The sequence below is a fragment of the Protopterus annectens genome, chromosome 2.part0 (assembly GCF_019279795.1).
Source record: "Protopterus annectens isolate FY-2018-M chromosome 2.part0, PAN1.0, whole genome shotgun sequence".
NCBI classification, from domain to species: Eukaryota; Metazoa; Chordata; order Ceratodontiformes; family Protopteridae; genus Protopterus; species Protopterus annectens.
The window spans coordinates 1,767,524,896-1,767,546,487 of NC_056728.1; the positions used below are offsets into that span (position 1 = coordinate 1,767,524,896).

Here is a 21,592-nt window from a genome sequence, read left to right on the forward strand (position 1 = left end):
ATCTTAAGTACATAACTTTTGCACCTTACACATTAGTACATCCACTTCAACAGGATGGCTTCACCAACCTACACCACTTAGATGGCATCAAAACAAAATGCCTTCTCAATAATGTAGCTCTGAAGTTATCAGTGGATCAAGAACTCACTTCCAACTTGTACAGTTTAGCAAAAGTATGCAGTGAAACCCAAGTCACAAGCAGCACATACGTTGTCAGCTATGGCATCCTGAAAAGGGAAAATGAATACTCATTTTGTTACATTAACTTCAAGTCTTAATTCATGAGAGGTACACAGTCCTCCTTGTTATGACTCAAACTTGAAAAATTGCAATCTACTGCTAAAATATGTAGCACCCTAACCAGATGTCCACACAGCTTTACTATAAATGTAATTAGCAAAACAGCTGTATTCATAATTGGAAACCAGTTTTGGTAAAAAATAAATCAGTACCCTAAAGGTGAAAGATCAAGACTTACAGACCACTAAAAAAAAAAATACTATGTAAAACTGTTCATGCTATCGTATAGCTGCTACTGAAAATAGATGACCAAATCATACAACACAAACATATATATTAATTACCATCACAAAAACATCAATTATATGGTTATATAAATCCTCCAAGTTACAAAATGCATGCTAATAAAACCATGTATGACTCAAATTACTCTATCAAATAATTGCTTTCAAATATATGTCTGAATCACATCTGCAGAGGTCGGCATGTAATACAACTAAGTAAAATTTTCTTACCTTATCTACACTAAATTCCTTTTCAAAAATGCTAATTTAAAATGGGTAAAAAGGGCTTCCAAACTATCCAAATCTGTTCTTTTTTTTAATTAGTATAGTATGCCATTCTAATTTATTTTGGCACTTCACTATTTGATCTACATCATCAGTATGTTCAGAAATTCTGAGATTCAGCATTTGAGAAGTCTTACCCACTTAAAAAAAATTCCACATAAGCATGCAGTAGATTTAAGTATTGTTCACTTGTACATAAGGTAGGACCATCTAGTATCAAACTTAGTAGTACTGACTGATAAACACTAATGCATTTCAACACATACTTAACATAGTTCACTTAACTGCTGCACGGACGACTTCCCATTTTTATTTCCTGAAATAGTGCTTTGTGTCATCTTTGAGACATCTCTAAAAATGGGTCTTTATTACCACGTTGCCGAACACGTCTTAAATTGACAATAATATAGACTTGTCAAAAACCCGAATGGCAGAGTCAGCAAATTTTTTCCTAGGGGAAAAAAAAAAAAAAAAAAAAAAAAAAAATAATTCGCTCGGCCATACAGAAAAAAACACTTTCAAACCATACAAGTGGGGGAGTTTTGCCCCCCACACACCCCCTAACTAAATACACAAACTGCGAGATCACACTACAATGGGGAAAAGGAAAAATCTCCGATGATGATTTTTTCCTCTGTGAAAAATTTCGCCGACTCGGCCATTCGGGTTTTAGACAAGTCTATATTACTGTGTCGATTAAGATGTGTTTGGCGAACATGTCTTTCGACACAGTAATATAGACCCATCTAAAACTAGCCCACATACTGTCCTAGAAACTTGCCCAATCCTACAAAAAAACTTGGACAGGTGATACCTTATGGCTATGCCTGTTGTAGCTGCATGTGCTGATCTATCTGCTGCATTATGAGGATGATGCATGGGAAAAGAGAGCATGTTAACACCAGGGAAATCAACTAAAGAAGCACTTATGAAGCAACTAGTTCATTATTTCTACATTTCTCTGTTAGGTCTTGCTGAAACCTTACTATGTGCAGCAGGTAATTTATTCCTCTTATAATAAAGGTCGTGGACATGTAAACATGCTTCTCAAAGAGATCTACATCCCAGTATTTTTTTACTGGGGGAAGGGTTAATCATTGGGTTCTCTTTAGTGGGCTATTTCTTAAGAGGTGCAGCTACAACAACTGAGATTGCCAAAGGTGCCTCAGTCCTGTGTTTCCAGTTCCAAATGATTTGTCCTATTTCCCTGGGATACGCTTTACCACACTGGGCTCTCAGCAGTTAGACAGAAATTACATCATCATCTATGGGAAGGATAAAGACTCAGAGCTTTCAAAGTGTGCAGTTTAAAAAATATTGAAAAAGAATCTCCTGGATGAACCAAAGGGAAGATGGTCTTCATCCTAAACCAAGGTCAATGAAGATCCACCCATATTTGAACAAGTTAAGACCCCATCACCTTCATCTGAAATAAATGGAGTTTTTTTGTTCTCCAATACAACCCCCCTGAGACTGAAGATTTCAGCATTAAAGAAACCACTGAACGCCGATACAAGTAGCTTAGAAAGTACAGTTTTGTACCTACCATAAATGTAGATGTTCAAGTGCTAATACAGCTGCAGTCATAACAGATGGGTTCTCCTGCCGTCAGGCGGGTCCTCGGTCGGCCGAATTCCAAAGTCTAGGTCCGGCGTCGGTTGTCGTCGCTTCTTCCCTGACGTCAGTGCGACAGGGGTATAAAAGAACGAGCCAACACCATTTTTCTTCAGTTTTTCTTGCCCCAGATGTCAGGTGCCCCCAGAAGGAAGGCAATACATAAATTTGCGTAATAAAGCAATGCCATATAATCAAAATACAGTAGTTGCAAGCAAATACACCATAAATGAATACCCCAATCAGGTTGTATGAGGAGGTGTTAGCCAAAAGGCCTGTCCCAAGAGGGGAAGGAGGGAGGGAAACCTGGACTGCAGCTGTATTAGCACTCGAACATCTACATTTATGGTAGGTACAAAACTGTACTATGTTCATCGTGCATACAGCTGCAGTCATAACAGATGGGTAGAATCCCAAAGCTAAGAAAGGGGTGGTAGGCACTAGGTGGAACTAGGAGGAGCCAGGATGCCCTGCAAGACTGCAGTGGCAAAGCCTGCTCTAGTTTTGGAGTATAATGGTAGGTGGTAGTGCTTGGAGAAGGTATGCACAGAACTCCAAGTGGCTGCTTCCAAAATATCTTTGGTAGGAACTCCTCTGAGGAAAGCTGCAGAGGTAGCTGTGGCCCTTGTGGAGTGAGATCCGATGCCTGCAGGTACAGTTTTACCATGAAAAGAGTAACAAAAGCGTATGCAGTGGGCTATCCATTTTGAAATCGTCTGTTTGGAAATTGGTTTCCCTTGAGCTCCTATAGCATAGGACACAAAGAGCTGTTCTGATTTTCTGAAAGGCTTTGTTCTGTTCAAATAATAACGCAGCTGTCTGTGGATGTCCAAGGAATGTAGTAGTCTCTCCCCTTTGTTTTGAGGATTAGGGTAAAAGGTAGGTAAGTGTATAGCCTGATTCAAAGCTACCCTGGATACCACCTTTGGCATAAAGGACGGGTTGGTTCGTAAGGAAACTCTGTCCTGATGGAAGATGATAAAAGGCTGCACAGCCATGAGGGCTTGTAGTTCCGATACCCTACGAGCTGAGGTGATAGCCAGAAGGAAAGCCGTTTTCCAGGACAAATATTGCAAATCTGTTGAGGCAGCTGGCTCAAAAGGAGGCAAGGTCAGCTTTTCTAGAATGAAATTGAGGTCCCAAGCAGGTATTGGTTGTTTCCTTGGGGGTTTTATATTCTTAGCCCCTCTGAGGAGCTGTCTTAAGAGGGGGTGAGAGAATAAAGGTGGATCAGTGTTGTATTCTGCAGAAATGGCTGAGGCATGGATTTTGATGGAGGAGAATGAAAGTCCACTGCTTAGCAGCTCAGCTAGATACTGTAATATTTGAGGTAAATTCAGTTTTCCAGGATTCTGGCCCTTTTCTCATTCCAGGCACAAAACCGTTTCCATTTTGGAGTAAGCTTTTCTAGTAGACGGCCTTCTGGCCTCCAAAATGACATCCTGCACCTCCTTGGAGAGTAGGGTCTGTTGTGATGTTAAGGAATCTTCCATGCGGCCAGATTGAGTGTTTTCAGCTGACTGTGAAGAGTTTTGAAGCTGTGCTGAGTCAGAAGAGGCATTAGAGGTAGGGTTCATGGAGGGGAATGCGTCAGGCTCCTCAGGAGTGGGTACCAGTGCTGTCTTGGCCAGTCTGGAGCAATGAGAATCATCTTTGGTCTGTCTGCTCTGGTTTTTAGTAGAACTTTGGGCAGCAGAGGAAGAGGTGGAAAGGCATAAACTGTCATTGTTGTCCAATTGAAAGAGAGAGCGTCCACTCTCCAGGCCTTTGGATGAAAAGTCCTTGAGCAGAATTTTGTCAATTGGTGATTTTTGTGGGAGGCAAAGAGATCCATGTCTGGCCTTCCCCATGCTTGAACTATCTCTGTAAATACTTGAGGATGCAACTTCCATTCGTGTGGATCTGTCATATTTCTGCTTAGGTTGTCTGCCAGCGTGTTTTCCTTGCCTGGCAAGTACTGTGCTTGAAGTTCGATTTGTAATTCCAGAGCCATGTTCCAAAGTGACATGGCCAGCCTGCATAGGGGGTATGAATGGGTTCCTCCCTGTTTATGTACCACATTACTGTGGTGTTGTCTGTCCTTATCAATAGTTGACCTGGATGCAGAAGGGAAAGCTATAATAGCATTTATTACTGCTAGCATTTCCTTTTGATTGATGTGAAGGTGCTTTTCTTTTTGGGACCATTTGCCCTGAATGCACCGATCTGTCATGTGCGCCCCCCAGGCGTAGTCCGAGGCGTCTGTTGTGATGACTTGATTTGCTTGAGGCTTGCAGAATGGGAGACCTGTGTTTGGCATGCTTGAACCCACCACAGAAATTCCTTTTGAAGACATGGAATTAGTGGTATTATTGTTTCCAAACTGTGGCTGTGTTGAGACCATAGGTTTTTCAGGTACCATTGAAGTTTCCTCATATGCAGCTTTGCACATGGGATTAGTAGGATGCAAGATGCCATGAATCCCAGAGCCTGCAGGATTTTCCTTGCAGTCAGCCTGGTGAAATTTGCTAGTGTTCTGAAGTATTGAGTTAGTTGCCCCTGCTTCCCTGGCGTGAGGTAGGCCATCTGAGTGTTTGTGTCCAAGTTGGCACCCAGGAAAAGTATTTTCTGAGAGGATATTAGCCTTGATTTCTTTTTGTTGACTGTGTATCCCAGAGAATTCAACAACATTATTACAAAAGCCAGATGTTTCAGAAGTATGTGCTTGCTGTCCGCTTGGATCAGGCAGTCGTCCAAATATGGGTATATTTGTATCCCTTGAAGTCTGCAGTAGGCAATTACTGATGCCAGGCATTTTGTGAATACTCTGGGCGCAGTAGATAAGCCAAAGGGCAATGCAGAGAATTGATAATGGGTTGAACCTGCAAGAAATCTGAGGTATCTTCTGCAATTTTGTCTGATTGGGACATGCAGGTATGCCTCCTTGAGGTCCAATGTTACCAGCCAAGACTCCTTGCCCAGCATGGGAAGAAGCTGCTGTAATGTGAGCATCTTGTATTTTGGTACGAGTAAAAATGTGTTTAGGATGGATAGGTCCAAAATAGGTCTCCAATCTTTTCCCTTCCTTGGTACCAGGAATAGTCTGGAATAAAAACCTTGGCCTTGTTCGTGAGTAGGTACCTCTTGAATACCTTTCATGTCCATGAGATCTGAAATTTGTCTTTGTGCCTCTGCCCTTTGATTGTGTGGCAGGTTTGGCATGCCTCTCATTTTTGGAAGGGTGTGAAAATGGAATCTGTAGCCTCTGTTTATAATGTCCAGGATCCATTTGTCTTTTGTGACAATATGCCAATTTTTTGAAAATAATGCCAGTTTTCCGGCTAAGGGTGCTGCCATTTCAGCCTTGCTTGTCATGCAAAGGGGAAAGTCATTGGGCTTGCTTTCTGAATGGCTGCGAACTATCCTCACCACCTCTGTGTAGGAGCTTGCCATTGTCTGCCTCTAAACGATCCTTGAGATTGCCCTCTGCCCCTCGGGCGCCTGTATCTACCTCTTTGGGGTCTGTCCGTGGCTGGAAAGGACCAATTTTTGGAAGGCCAATTTCTACTGAAACGTGGAGGTTGTACCTGTAGAAAATCTTTTCACTGTTTGCATTGATTTAGCCTTTTCCTCCATTTTCTTTAATACCTCCTCAGCTTTAACACCAAATAATACATCCTTTTGTAGAGGGGCATCTAGTAATTTAGCTTTGACATGATCTGGTAAGGTTTGCTCCTTGAGCCAGGCATGTCTACGTATGACTGATCCTGTAACAGCAGCTCTACATGAGGCCTCTAGAGCATCAAAACCACATTGCAAGGTATGTTTACCCACTTGTTCTGCACTATGCATCAAATCCTGCAACTCCTTCAAGTCTGGTTGCTCAGGTTGTGACATTTTACTTCTCAACTGTGATCACAGAAACTGTTGGTACTTTAGCATATGGAACTGGCAGTTTAATGCCCTCATGGTTAAGGTGGCCGAGGTGTATACCTTTTTCCCCACCTTTCTAAGGATCTGGAATCTCTCTCGGAAGGTAATGGATTTTTAGCAGTGGAGGCCTTAATTCCCTTGGGGCCCTGTGAGATAGTTTCTGGGTCAGCCGCATGGCTTTTGTATAAAAATTGGTGTGAGTCAGGAACCCGGTAGTACCTGTCAGGCTTGACTGGGGCTGGAGGTAAGGAATCCGGGTTAAGGCAGGCCTCCGAGTACACATCATCTAGTATGTCTAAGACAGGAGGTATAGCCAGAGGCCTGTGCTGAGGTAGCAAGAGAAAATCCCTAAGCCTTTTCTTGGAATCTGAGTACTCTTGGCCTTCCCAGTGGAAGTGTTCCCTTAAGGTATGCAAGGTTTCCCCAAATGAGTAATCCTCTGGGGGGGGGAGACAGAGGGAATGGACTCCTCTGCATCAGAATCTTCAAAAGGGGAGTAAGAATGTTCCTGTTCATCAGAGTGCTCTGAAATAATGGAGGCCTGGTCAGAGGAGGGGGATTCTTCCTCCACTCTGGGCCTTTTGTCCTGGGGGGGTTGTGAATCCCTGATAAGAGTAATTAAATCCTCAGCCATTTTAAGCATCTGTTTTTTAGGCATGGGGCCTGGAGAAGGGCCCTGTGTAACTTGTCTCTCAGAATGCATGGCTGCTTTAGACTTAGTGAAAGCCTTGATGGAAAAAGAAGAGGAAGGTCTGAAGACACCTTGAGAGGAGACAGACCTGTCTACATTTTGAGATTCACCACCAAGAGTGGCTTCGGTATCTGTAGACGGGGTGTGGGCAGAGGAGCCTGCGACCTCGGGCACGGAAGACACCGCCAATGAAGTGTCGTCGGTAGGCAGGGGCTGCGTAGGAGCCTCACTGAGAACCGGACCACCTGTAGTCGGCTTTGGCGGGGTGTCGGTAGAGGCCGCGGACCTCGTGTGTCGGTCCTTATCTTTGCGTTTTTTAGACAAAACTGGAGTCGGAGTATCCGACGACATAATATAGTTAAATTTTTTGCCAAAATAGTGCTGGGCGAACTCCGCCCGATGCTTAATAGTGTGTTTGTTGAATGTAGCACAAAAACGACAGACCGAGACGTCGTGGTCTGGGCCTAAGCAAGGAATGCAGAGGGAATGAAAATCCTTATGTGGTAATTTGCTTCCCACATGAAATACAATTATTAACTTCGTCTGACATCGGTCTGAGGCAAGAAAAGTTTCCCCAATGGGGTACTTAGCTTTCAAGAAGACTTCGGTTGCAAAATTTTCATAATTTCAGGAGCTGGCCGACCGGCACTTGCGAACTGCTTCTGCTTCGGGCACCGCACGGCAAGAAAGACTGAAGAAAATGGCGTCGGCTGGTTCTTTTATACCCCTGTCGCACTGACGTCAGGGAAGAAGCGACGACAACCGACGCCGGACCTAGACTTTGGAATTCGGCCGACCGAGGACCCGCCTGACGGCAGGAGAACCCATCTGTTATGACTGCAGCTGTATGCATGATGAACATCAGGCCTAGTCAAACCTGGTACAATCAAATGCAGGACCCTACAACAAGATCCAAGAAATACCCATACTCTGGGCCATCAGGGTGTTGGATTTCTCTTCCTTATAAAACTCATAAGAATAAGCCAAGTTTTGATTATGTCGGCTTTATTCTCCCTACCAACATGTCACCAGCATCTATCCAGTCCCATTAACATCTGCATTGCAAAAGATGAAAACTGGAGAGCATCCAGACACTTACAGAGAGGTAAAGGAAAGGTATATCCCAAGACATTGGTCAGGGGAAGTTTTTAGTCAAAAATCTTTCATCTTCAGCTGGTATTCCAAGTACCACTTTTTTGATCAACATTGCTTACCGTTTCAACCTACTGCTTGGCCTGCTGGAATGATCTGTAACAGCAGTGGGGTGGCAAAGGGAAAATACATCTAGTGGATAATGCCTTGCAAAGAAGGGGCACTAGTGAGCACATAAGATACAGGCTTCTCGGTCACCACCACCTACTTCTCTACATGATATCTGAAAGGATTTCCTTTTGTCTGAACTTATGCTCTTGCTACTCTACACATTTTTCTATATTTAGGAAATGGATCACAACAGACAAAGTTGATGATGCTCAACCTAAAAGAGTGAAGTTTTCTATGCTCAAGATGTGCCTTTAAATTCCTAGCTCTTTCAATGAAAGTTTTTGTTAAAAGCAGCATCACTGTTCTCCTCCAAATAAAGCAAACCCCTTTTACGGTGATGCAGTTGGGGAATGAGACACTCATAACAGCACTTGCAGTAAGCTTTTCTGGAGACATTTCAAGCAGGTTACATTATAACAACTGTATCTTTTTTAATGCACTACAATCATAGCCTACAATACAGAAAATCGAAGGGGTAGTAGTCTAAGCCACACCCCTAATGTCATAAAACACACACTTTTTTTTTTTGCAAGGGGGAAGGCCCCACATCCTTGAACCAAACACACATGCACACACACCCTCCAATTACAGAAAATTCAGAGAAGAGGAAGAAAGTGAGGAAAGGGCACCATTTGCCTTCTTGCTCTTTTCTGCCATGACAGTCAGCCATCCATTTCACAGCTTTGACATTCTGAGTGCTGACCCAACTGCCAAGTGACAAACACTAGGCCTATCTTTCAAATATCACCTATATACTGTAAAATGTCCAGAAAAAACATATGGGATGTGTTCTTTAAATTGGTTTCAGATCTTGGCCTTGCAAAAGTACAGATCAACTACTCAAGTTAGATCACCAACTACACAAGTTAGCAGTGCCACAAAAACAAAAAAAGGTTTGGTATGCAAATTTCCCCTCTTTATAGAATGACTCCCTTATGGCAGACTTGCACCCAAGGCACAGAAAATACTGAAAAAAATCTGACCAGAGGACTGACATGCACTTTAAACTTTATCAGCAAAATTAAAATTCTGGCAATGGTGATTTATGTGATAAATATTTAATGTTTACAAACAAATAACTGACAGCCTAGAAACAGCGCTGGATAGCCTCAAGACAACTACATGAAAAATAACTAGTTTACAAGGACTTATCACATACAACTCAAATATACGTGAAAATAATTAAATTATCTGTTCTTATGACTGAAAGACAAAGCATCATGCAGCAGAGTTGAAGGTATACTCACAAAGTATTGCTGCCAAGCATGAGAACATAAAATAAGCAACATTTCACTGCAAATATTTCAATAGGTAAATTACCTGCAGCCATGCCAGAAAATATATGCACAACTCTACACAGTAATATATCTCAAGTGGCATATTAGTGCAGTGGTTTAGTATGGTCTTTGGTTCAGGTGTCTTCTATAAGGTGTGCCCTTCCCTTTGTCTCTGTGGATGTTTGCTGCGTTCTCTAGTTTCCTACAACATTTCAATGGCATACAACAAGTGAAAGGCAAGTCCTAAAAACTACCTTTGTTGTGTGTCAATCCTGTGACTGGCCTGGCACTGTTATAGCTTCTATGCCTTGTTCCCACTGACTGCTGGAACAGGCACGACTCCCTTGCTATCCCGAACAAGATAAAGTTGGTAATAAGAAAAAAAATTAATAAACCAATTACTAAAGAAAATATTGAAGAAGCATCATATCTTTCAACCGTACCGAATTCCTCAGAATTTACCAGTTTTGAAGGCAAAATAATGGGGTGCCATGAATTCCCGAGTGGCCCCCTTCAATTCCCAATTTTTTTTTTTTTTTTTTTTAGAAGTTTACATAAATGTGTAAACATTTCTGAATTATTTACAACTTTGCAATCGCAACATATAACATCTTAGCACTTACTGAATTTTTGTGATGTTATTTCGGCACTGTATTAAATTGACTCATGTTCTAGGCTTGTATTTTTAGTGAGAAACGTACCTCCCTGGACTACATGAAAAGGGATATGGAGGAGCTGTCCGATTTTGTAGCCCAGGCAGGTACGACCCTAGCCCTGAGTAGCATTCTGCCATCACCCAGAATGATACCACAGTACAAGGACAAAATGATTGACTTCAACAATTGGCTAAGCTTCTGGTGTCATTCTAAGGAGATCCAGTATCTGCCTGGGATGACATGATCGACAAACAACGACACTCTGCCAGAGATGGCCTGCACCTGTCGCCCCTGGGATTCCGGATACTGGCTAAGGCTCTAGCGACCCCTATAGTGCCTTTTTTAGGCAAGGTTCAAATGACAAATTCACCACCATAACAGGTACAAGCAAGCAAAATCTCAGGGTATTGCTACTCAATGCTAGGAGTCTAAACCTCAAAATGGACTCACTCGAGGCACTCCTTAAAATGGAGAACATCAACATCTGTGCAGTGACAGAGACCTGGTTCAAGGCTCCAGAGTGTACCCCTGCATTACCAGGCTATAATTCATACCACACCTTTCGGCCACTTAACCTGGACCGAAACACTAAAGGCGGAGGCTTGTCCATACTCATTAAGGATATCCACATCTCCAGGCTAGTTGCTCAGCATAATGCATCTGAGATTATACAAGTGCAACCAACTCTGGGCAAGACAGCAACCCAAATTGTAGCTTGCTACAGATCCCCACCATGCCCCAGGATTCCCACTCCTCATTTCCTGATGCACTGGAAAATATTAGGGTACAACCTAACACCCTAATAATGGGCGATTTCAACTACCCCACCATTAACTGGGAAAACTACTCATGTACCAACTCTTGTGCTCAATGTTTTCTGAAATTCATAAATTCAAATGCCTTGGATCAACTTATCCACAACCCCCACCAGGGGCAGCAATATCCTAGACCTGGTTATTACCAACATGGCCACACACCAGAGGTCAACTCTTCATTGGCCAGATCTGACCAGAAGCTAATCACCCTAGAAATCCACATCCCTCCCCACCCACTATTAGGGAAACCACCATAAAAAATTTCTCCAAAGCCAACTTCACACTTCTTAAGACAGAAGTGGCAAACTTCACGACACCCATGCTGACAGACAATAGAGGTATGACTGATGAATCCTACACAAATGCACTTTATAAGCACTCACACGAGTGCATGGATCGTGCAATCCCTAAGATACACAAGATGCTATCCACCAAAAAAAAAAAAGGAAGCCAATCTGGTGGTCCCCTGCCATAAACAAACTCTACAACAGAAGAAAGAAACTGTTGCAAAAAAAAGAGTAAAATCCCATGAGTGGAGGAACTCCATGGTCAGCCTCAGTAAGAAGCTCGAGATCCCTCATAAAATCCTCCAAAGCTACTTACGAAAACAAAACTGCCACTGACCCTAAAGACAACCACAAAGCATTCTATAGCTATTCAAGAATCTCAATGGCAACACTCCGATCTGCTCTGAGTTACAGCACAATGTCACTAAATATACAGAACCAACTGATATTGCCAACATCCTGGCAGATAGGTTCACTGCTAACTTTACCCCCCCTCTCATCCCCTAAAGGGCCCATCTCTATACCGGAAGAATGCAAAGTTCCTGTAATCACGGCTGCACAGGTAAAAAACACACTCTCCAAAGCCAAGAACACAGCATCCATGGGACCCGACAACATCCCAGGCTGCGTTCTACATGAACTACAGAACGAACTGGCACCCACCTAAGTACCATGTTCAATCATAGCCTCACCTCAGGCTATGTGCCCACCAAATGGCGCACAGCGACGGTTATCCCACTCCACAATGGGGGGAGCCACCACGGACATCGGAAACTACCACCCCATTAGCCTGACGAGCCTGGTCTGCAAGGCTACGGAACATATCATCATGGAACTTATAAACTGACACTGGTAATCTCCAAAGTCTGGACCCCACCCAGTTCGGGTTTGTATAAGGCAGATCATGTCTCCTAAACCTGACAGACTTCTTTAAAGCGGTCACCAAAGCCATAGATAAGGGTAAGGTGGTTCACACAGCCTATCTAGAGCTTACCAAGGCTTTCGACACCATCCCCCACTCTGGAATTATAGACAAACTCACTAAACTAGGTATAAATCCCTATGTCACAAAATGGGTTGCCAAATGGCTCACTGACAGAACTCACACTGTGAAAGTAGCAGACTCCAAATCCAACTTCAGACCAGTGACAAGTGGAGTACCACAGGGTTCAGTCCTGGGTCCTCTCCTGTTTGGGATCTCCTGTTCGGTATCTACTTCTCTGAAGTACAGGCTAACACAGAAGGTCTTTGACTAATGAAGTTCACAGATGACTGCAAACTAGGAGCCATAATCAAAACTCCAAAACATGTGGACAGCCTACAAAAGGGCCTCAACCGGACAGATGCCTGGTGTCAAAGCCATGGCCTCAAGCTCAATGCCAATAAGTGCATTGTCATCTCTTTTGGTAAAAACTCTGTACCCATGAACTACCACAGAGGTGGTAGTCTACTTAACACTGAAAGTGTGATAAGAGACTTTGGGACACAGGTGAACAGTAGTCTCTCCTTTGATAATCACATCGCCACAGTAGTCAGGAAATCCTTCTACGTGGCACACCTCATCACAAAAGGTTTCTCATCCAGGAAAAAGAGGTCATTGTTCCCCTCTACTCGTCACTCATTAAACCCATACAGTATAACGCCCCTTTTGGTATGTACCTCACAAGACATCTACAACAACTGGAAAGGTCGCAGCAATACCTCACAAAGAGGATTACCGGCCTCAATCAGATGCCCTATGCAGACCATCTCAAAAAACTGCAGCTTTACTCCATCGCATATCGCCTACTCAGAGGCGATCTCTGCCTAACACACAAAGCTATGTCAAACCCAGAGCTTTTGGATATGCTCCACTTAAAGAAATCCCAACCCCTCCGAGCTACACGCTCTAGGGACCTAAACCTTGTCACCACAATAAACAGAAGATGCTGGAAAAATAGATTCCTGTCCCACAGACTTTCCATACTCTGGAGCAAACTATCTATCTATATCAAACAAAGCTCCTCATTAGCACTCTTCAAGAAAAATCTTGATGACTGGATGGGAGATAGGAAATTCACCCCGGGGATCACTTCTGTGGCTCTGCTTGACAGTGTCACAAGAAAATAAATTTTCTTGGGTGGCGAAAGCCAGGGTATTTTTTGGCTAGACTTATATTGGCCCTAGGGCCAATAGCCTAGTACCTACCTATGAACCTATGACAGGTTCAGTGCAGTTAATTTAATAGTTAGAGCTTGCTTGTTGTTTAGGTCGCTCCCACAAACAAGTACTACATGAATTTTTTTCTGGTAAGATTTATCAAAAGTAGCTAGTCACATTACCGCTAATGTGACAATGAGAACTGCATCTAAACCCATAGTAGCACAGTAAAACTGATTTACAATAGTTGGAAAAACACACCTACTACCTACTTCTAGGGTGTCAACACTGATAGGCAAGTACTGCATGAGACCCTATCTAAATGTGTCACATGAACAGGAAATTCCAAAACTGTAGAAACAAAGATATCAGTTTAGTATTAGCATGGATAGACATATTTTATGAAGAAGCCTATATGTATATTTGATACGAGTGGTGGATTATAACAATCATACAGTTGGAATGGGATTCCATTTACCTTCATTATGAGTGGTGAGCTGCCATTTTAAACTCTTTGTTAAAGTTATTTTAAAACATCGTGCTGCCTACCCACCAGTTAGTGTGCAGCGCAACAAGGGAAATGGATGCAGTTATGTGGGTACGACTTTTCTTTATAAAAACAATTCAGTTGCTGTATTGATCAATGAGGAAAGCTCATGTCTTGGAACTTGAAAGTAGGACACAGGCTTGAGAAATGTGGTCTGTACTGAAGTAACCTGCTACTTTCTAGACTCAAGATGAGTCACCAGAAGCCACAAAAGGTCTTTACCTCAGAACCTGCAAGTTAGGGCATCTGCAGCTATGCAGGTGCTATGATTGGTAGATCAGACGTCCATTGAAATGCCACTTTGTGTTGAACCAAGCCTTTTATCTGGGTTATTTTTAATAACATTTATTTTTAGTGCAGCAGGAATAGAAAGTGAGTGACTAAGTACTATTAATGCCAGAGTCTTATACGTGTGTTTGTGAATCTGTTATGATGATACTTTGTAATAATCTAAATCATTATAGTTGTAGGTGTCAAGTTTTGTGGGCCTCACATACATACTACTTGCCTCTTTTTTTCACTGAGCATAACACTGTTAGAGCATAAAGAGTGATGACTTTTTCACCACCCTGCATATTTAAGATAAGGACTCGACAACATTTTTAATGCAACTCTGTGGCTTGTTGAATGTACAGGTCTGACTGTACCACTGCATCGGGAAGCTTCATCTAACCTTAGTGGCATTTGTTTGCTGTTTTAGTTTGAGTGAGCCAAATTACCTTAAATTTGTGTGTGTTTGTGCATATACGTAAACATTCATATACGCGATACAACACAATACAATTCAATCGGTGTAAAAATAATTCAGCTAAATTTACTTCTTGGTCATTAATCAAGATAAAGTTGGTGAGTGCTGTCTGGAAGAAGAGTCTGGTATAAGCAGTTTTGTCAACTAGATAAACGTGCTTGTTTTCAGGGAGGACCCAGCAGCAGTCTCTGATTAAGTAAGCTTGTTCACAGTTACAAAGTAGGCAAATTTGGGACTTGGGGAAATCAAACCCAGGCCTAAGTATATAGGGTAAAGCAAAACATTTTCTGATACCTGATTTTTTGTGTGTGTGTGTTTGTTTACCTCCAATAGTGGATTGGTCCACTGAGATTCATTTCAGTCACAGTCACAGACCAGAAAAATTGTTTAAGTGACTAGCTCAAGCCACCCACTAGAAAAATTCAGGTTGAGTCAATCAAACCCTACACTTTTGAGTGAAGATAATTAAAAGCTCATAGTCTTAATTTTCTGCACTGAGTACCACACCACTGTCACATGTTTTATCTTATCCATATATTCCAACACTCATTATCATATGGCAAAGTAGTAGTTCTGGATCAGACACCAGTCCATTACAGGGCACACATACACACACGTGTAGATGTATACGTTTACATACGCACAGTCGCACAGACATTTACAGCATAATAAAAATCCACCTGGACAAAAAATTGTCATGCTAGTTCTGGACAGAAGATCTGCTCACTTAGGAAATGAATCAGATAACCAAGTGTGTACTAATTTCATTTTGTACAATTAGAAGTACAGATATATTACTAAAATGCACAAAATGATTAAGCAATTTATCAACAGACTGTCTTGTCAGGAAAAATTTGCTCTTTTCTCTGTATGCTGGATTATACTGTAAGATGGTTTGATAAACAGCAGCCCATTTGCTAATAAAATACAGTCATCCATCATCAGTAACCATTTCATCCAACTCAATGCTATGGTGAACCAAAATCTGTAGAACAAACAGGCTACTGTCTATATACAGGGGAAGATAGGGTTTGAAGCTTAGTGTGGATGATAAATGGAGGGTTTATCAGTTTTCCCCTTAATGTTAATATAAATAAAACACTATTATTCTGGTTATATTTTATGTGTAATATTTTGTCTGTTCTTCAATGTGCGTTTAAATGTTGGTATCCCACAATTCTGCTGGAGTGGGAGGGGTTACATAATTATGTATGCATATTTTATGACAATCAGCATACAGATTTTTGGGCAGTTGCACCTACTTTTCATGGGCCGTTGTCCAGATTTTTGATGTTTCCAGGTCAAGAGGTATGAAGCTCATGTACAACAAATTTGCTGTGTGTCGGGAGTACCTTGCAAGGTCAAAACTCAAATGTAATATGTACCGGCAGTAGTACTGCAACAGCCTGAAGCAATTCACTAGGAGTATCACCATCAAGTATGGAAATGCAGTACAATGTGCAACACTTACATGACAAAAGATCATTGCCTGCGCTACGGTGATTGTTCCATAGATGTTGCTAAGTGCCTCGTACTTTTCTTCTTTATTCTTACATTTCACAAAGAACTGCTTAATATTGTCCAAAGTTTCCTCCTCCCTCTTCAGTTTGATGATATTTGCATCAGGGGCTATTCTTTTTGCAAATTTCCACACAGAATCTTCAAATGTTGCTGAAAAGAACAGCATCTGGCAGTCACGAGGCAGCGATCTACAGAAAGAAGAAACACAAATCATTCATCATTTTTCATCATCATAGATGCACATTTAGCAATTACTGAAATCACAAAAAAATTAAGTCAAAAATGCTTATGTAGCCAGCTTGCTCTTCTCCTCTAAAACACAGGGGGGGGGGGGGGTTGGGGGCAGCATTGGCGATGCATTCAACTACTAGGATTCAAACCACAAACAGCATATCACTCAGATACTACGTAGTTCATTTTTATATATATTTTTTATTTGTTAACCTAGTAACTGAACTGGTCCTTCTTGGACCCTTTTAGCCACAACTGGGGTCACAAGGGCAAGGGTAAAGACAACATATAAATCGATAATTTAGTTTAGCCAACCAACTAGCCTGCTTTTGGTAGAGTAGATGAAATCGGAGCATCAGACACAGACAGAACATGCAAAACTGACAGAGTGACCGTTAGAACTGAACAATGGACTATGCAGCTGTGAGGCAGAGCTTTTTCTTCTAAGTTACCATGTTGTCTACTAGAGTACAGATCCAGAAAAAAATAGTCAGCGATGGCACATAACTCAAATTCAATGCATATACTTGCAAACATCTGTATAAGCTGCATATTTTCTGATGTTGCTTACATGCTACTTATAGGGATTATGATGAAGTCCAGAGAGATTACAAGCACGTCACAGAAGAGTATACTTCTCAGAGCCGGTACACAGACATTAAGGCATTCATAGTTTTATGTTTAATCATTGCTTGTTATCAGAGTCATTACAATTCCATGCAGTACACACCAGTGCTCTTTAAGCTATGGAGAGAAATGTACATGTTTCACACGCACACATGTACTGGGTGTGAAGATTCAAGTTAGCAACATACACAGACACTATAAAAGAGGCACAGTGAGGTATGCAAATATTTGTAAACAATATACCAACCTCAACAGATAATGTCTTGAGATACTGCAATGACACAACAGATGTCATAGAAAACATTAAGATCACATGAAATTAAACAATACAATCTCATTCTATAACAGTTATCTTAAAATTTATGTCATCCTATTACAGTTTGTTTGTTCCATTAAAGGATTTTATTTTATTTCTGCGTGTCTGGAATTACGTTAGCACAGTATTTCTCTAGTTCCTGTAGTACACTTTTTTTAAACAAAAAATATTTTTACTGAATTATCACTTATGACAAAAGCAATCATACTTTTATATAAATGAAAAACTACATTAACATTTTCAGTTGCAAACATTGTACATCACATATGTTCTACATTGTCAACTGAACATTATATAGCTCATTAAATTCCCGGCTTCCCTTAAACCTGCTCCAAAACATTCTTCTGCATGTACTGTTCTCCCACAATTCCCTTTTTTCTATCTAATTTGTAAAGATCCCACTTCCAGTTCTTTTATCTCTGTTATTATATTCATACTTCTAATACAGGTGGTTTAGACGTTGATTTCCATTTTCTAGTAATTGCGTTTTTAGCAGACACCAGAAGTAAACTCGGCAAGACCTTACTATGTCTAGGCAATTCAGATAATTATCACAGGTCAAAAAATAATTTCCGTAGTTACACCAATTTCTCATCCAGTATTTCTGACAGAGTTGTCTGCAGGCAATTCTTAAAGTCTGTCAGCTCATTACACTCCCAAAACATCTGTTCCCAATTACCTCTTTTGTCCCCATCCAACATTTTGCAATCTCCCTAAGGAAAAATTCTTTGGAGTCTGATTGAGGTATAAACATATCTATGCAAACACTTCCAAGCAAAGATCCTAAATCTTCGAGACTTTGTTGCATATTTGGGAGACATAAGTATATCATTCCAAGTGTCTCTTTGTGAACTGCTTTATCCAATCTGTTTTTCCAATCCTTTCTAACCTCCTCTGATGAATTCCTATAGTTATCATGCAATATTTTATATGCCATGTTAATTACCCTTTTTTAACAGCGACTTCTGTTCTAGATTCAACTAAAAACTCTACTAGTTCTGGTCTTTCACTTAGGATCCCCCACTTCTTTTTCTTTACCTATACTCCGATATAAATCCTTGATAGGGAAGCCAATCTAGCCTGCAGTCCAAATGTATTCCTGACCTCTTCCCATTCTATTCCCTTCACTCCTTTTTCTTTACCTATACTCCGATATAAATCCTTGATAGGGAAGCCAATCTAGCCTGCAGTCCAAATGTATTCCTGACCTCTTCCCATTCTATTCCCTTCCCTTTCTAATTATTCTCTCAATACCTTGGTTCCTTTTCCTATTTTCTCCAATAAATTCCAGTCCCCTCTTGCCTATTCTCTCTACCCTTAATTGTACTCATCTCCATTGGTAGAACCTTTTCCTATTCCCATGTTGACTTACTTCTAAGAATAACTTCTGCTACTTTAAGAATATAACATTCTGTATGGTTATTGCCATTCTCCTTAAGGCTCTGCATCCAAAATCCAAGTCTCTCCTTATTTCTTGAGCTTCTCCCGTTTCATCACTTTTAAATTATAGTTTTCTGCTTATGCTATGTATAGGAGCCTTACCTGTGTAGCTGTGAAATACCCCTTAAAATCCATAATCCCAAACCACATTGGTCTATTGGAAGGATCAACTTATCCCACTTGACGCTTGCCCTCTTCCCCCCTCAGATAACATTTTTCAATTCTTTAATTACTAACCACAATTTCTCCTCTGGTTGATGAAAACATGCCTGACCTGTGTATAAAACTAAAGCGACTAAAAACATTTTCACTGCTTGTATCTTGCTATCTATTAAACAGAGCTGCCAGTTTCTTGTTTTTTGTATTATCTTTTTAGTTTCTTCTCGCATAACTTCAGCTGCCATAACAGAATCCTTTTTAATCCATACTCCTAAGTATTTTATTTTATTATGTCCTCATAAATATGGATATTACTGAACCAATATGTGTGGGTAAGATGGTTTTATCTTCACTAATTTTGTGTCCTGAAAAGACTTGAAACTGTCTCAATGTTTCACAACACTGAAATGTCCTTTTCTGTTTTTTTATCAGAAACAAAATGTCATCTGCAAATAGCGCTGCCACCTATCCATCCCCCCCCCCCAGATTATCCAGAAATCAAACCGATTGTCCAGAAAACACTGTACAAACTCCGGTACTTTGTTAAACTGGCAGATTTAGTATTTTTTTCTTTTCTTTTCTTTTTTTACAAAAAGCATAATAAATCTGTAGAAAAAAGGCATCATGATCGAAGAAGAGGGCGTTCCCCTCGTGTGATGTGAAGATGTCACGGAATGTGTGGGGTTGTGGGAGGTGCTGGGGGTGTGGCCTAAGCCCAGTTTTAGCCACAACAAAAAGTGGTAACCCTATCTGCAAATAAAGCCAGATATTTTCAATTACCATACCAATTATACCATTGTACTTCTGAGTCCCTTATTTTCTTAGCCAGTGGTTCTAAATACAAATCAAATAAAGGGAAAGAGGGCACTCTTGCCTGGCTCTTGTGCTCAACCAGAACTTATCAGAGAACCCCCTCCCCCAATTAATTTTCACCTCCAGTCCCTCATATATCCTCCTAATCAACCTTTTTGTTTCATTAAGGAATGCAAATGCTTCCACTGCCGCCCTCATAAAAATCTCAGCTTACTTGGTTGAATGCTTTCTTTGCATAAAGACCCACCAACAGTGTCATTTTCTTACATTCTGCTTCCCTCTGGATCATCACTGTTCTATTAGTGATGTCAAACATTTGCCTTCCCTCCAAAAAAACACACCGATCCATATCTATCAATTTCGGCATTACCTTTGCTATTCTTCCAGTGATTATAGACAAACTTTATAATCATTATTATAAGCAAAAAGGGCCTATATGAAAGTACATCTGATTGGTCTTTACCATCTTTAGGTATTACAGACACCACAGCTTTCTTCCAGGATGTTGGTGCTTCGTCTCCTTTTAAAATATTGTTAAAAAAAACTTCCAGATCTTTATTACTTTCTTCCCTCCTAGCTTCCAAACTTCCAATGGAATATCATCTACTCCTGCAGACATTCCTGTAGTTTGGTTATACATCAACATTTATCACCTATAACCGTGGCATATTGAATTCTTCCATAAACATTTCCATTTGTACTTTTTCTTGATTTCAAAATTTTTCTGCTTTATACAGATCTCCATAAAATTTCCAAAATATTTTTAATATCTCTACATGATCTCTGGTTATTGGCTCCCTAAGCTTGGTAACAACCCTTCCTACTTTCTGTTGCTTGAGCCATTGCGCTAAAAGCTTTTATGCTCTGGAGTTATAAAAAAAAAAAAAAAAAAGTTGCTTAATAGCAATCTTTTCAAAATTCATGCATATTAATCAAGGTAGTCTCTTCTCTTCAGCACTCTACAGCTGGTCTTCTTCTTGTTCTGAGAGATTCCTCCATCCTGCAACACTTCAATCTTTGTTAATCCTTCAAAATAATTCTTGATACTTCTTACCCGCATCTCTCTCCCTTTTATTTCCATCCTACTTTTAAACTCTGTCATTTTATCTCACTCCATAGATATAATTTTCTGAATAAATTTCTATCTTCCCTAATAACTCTTTCTAATAACTACCCATTTCTAAATTCCTCTCTAACAGATGGGTGAGGAAGCATCAGTATCTCATCTGTATTTTATTATCCTGGATTTTTGGTGCATGATCTGAAAATGTTACTGAATGCATATCAAAACATTCAATTACATGCATGCGTTTCTGTGAAATATAATTTGTCCAGCCTAGCCCAGTTTCTTTACCTTGGGGAATAAGTAAATTATAGGTTCACAGGTAGGTACTAGGCTATCGGCCCTATGGCCTCTACAAGCCTAGCCAAAAAGGTACCCGGGCTTTCGCCACCCAAAAAAATTCTCAGCACTCCTGTTACTGAATTCACAGTTCCACACCAAATATTTTCAGAAGCCTCTTCAAAAACGTATCCTATTTTGTTCCGTTTTCCCTTCGCCCCTCAATACATACTCACTGTTGCAAATCAAATTACATTCCCAACCTATACATAATATTCTCTGCAGAAAGCTGATCATTTCTCCCAGAATTTTCTTAAGCTCCACTGTAGCCATTTTAGGTGGAATATAAAAACATGCCAGCGTAATCCTCCTCCCTTGCCAGTAG

The 21,592-nt window shown here is 40.8% G+C and overlaps 1 protein-coding gene across 1 annotated transcript in view; it reads right to left on the reverse strand.

Annotated features, from left to right (window-relative positions):
- The window catches only part of LOC122792887 (ATP-dependent RNA helicase DDX19A-like), a 688,839-nt gene that overhangs the window by 257,613 nt on the left and 409,634 nt on the right, over positions 1 to 21,592 (reverse strand). The window contains exon 4 of the mRNA XM_044060445.1: positions 16,230 to 16,467. Coding sequence (XP_043916380.1) covers positions 16,230 to 16,467 — 238 coding nt within the window. The remainder of the gene's footprint in view (positions 1 to 16,229; positions 16,468 to 21,592) is intronic.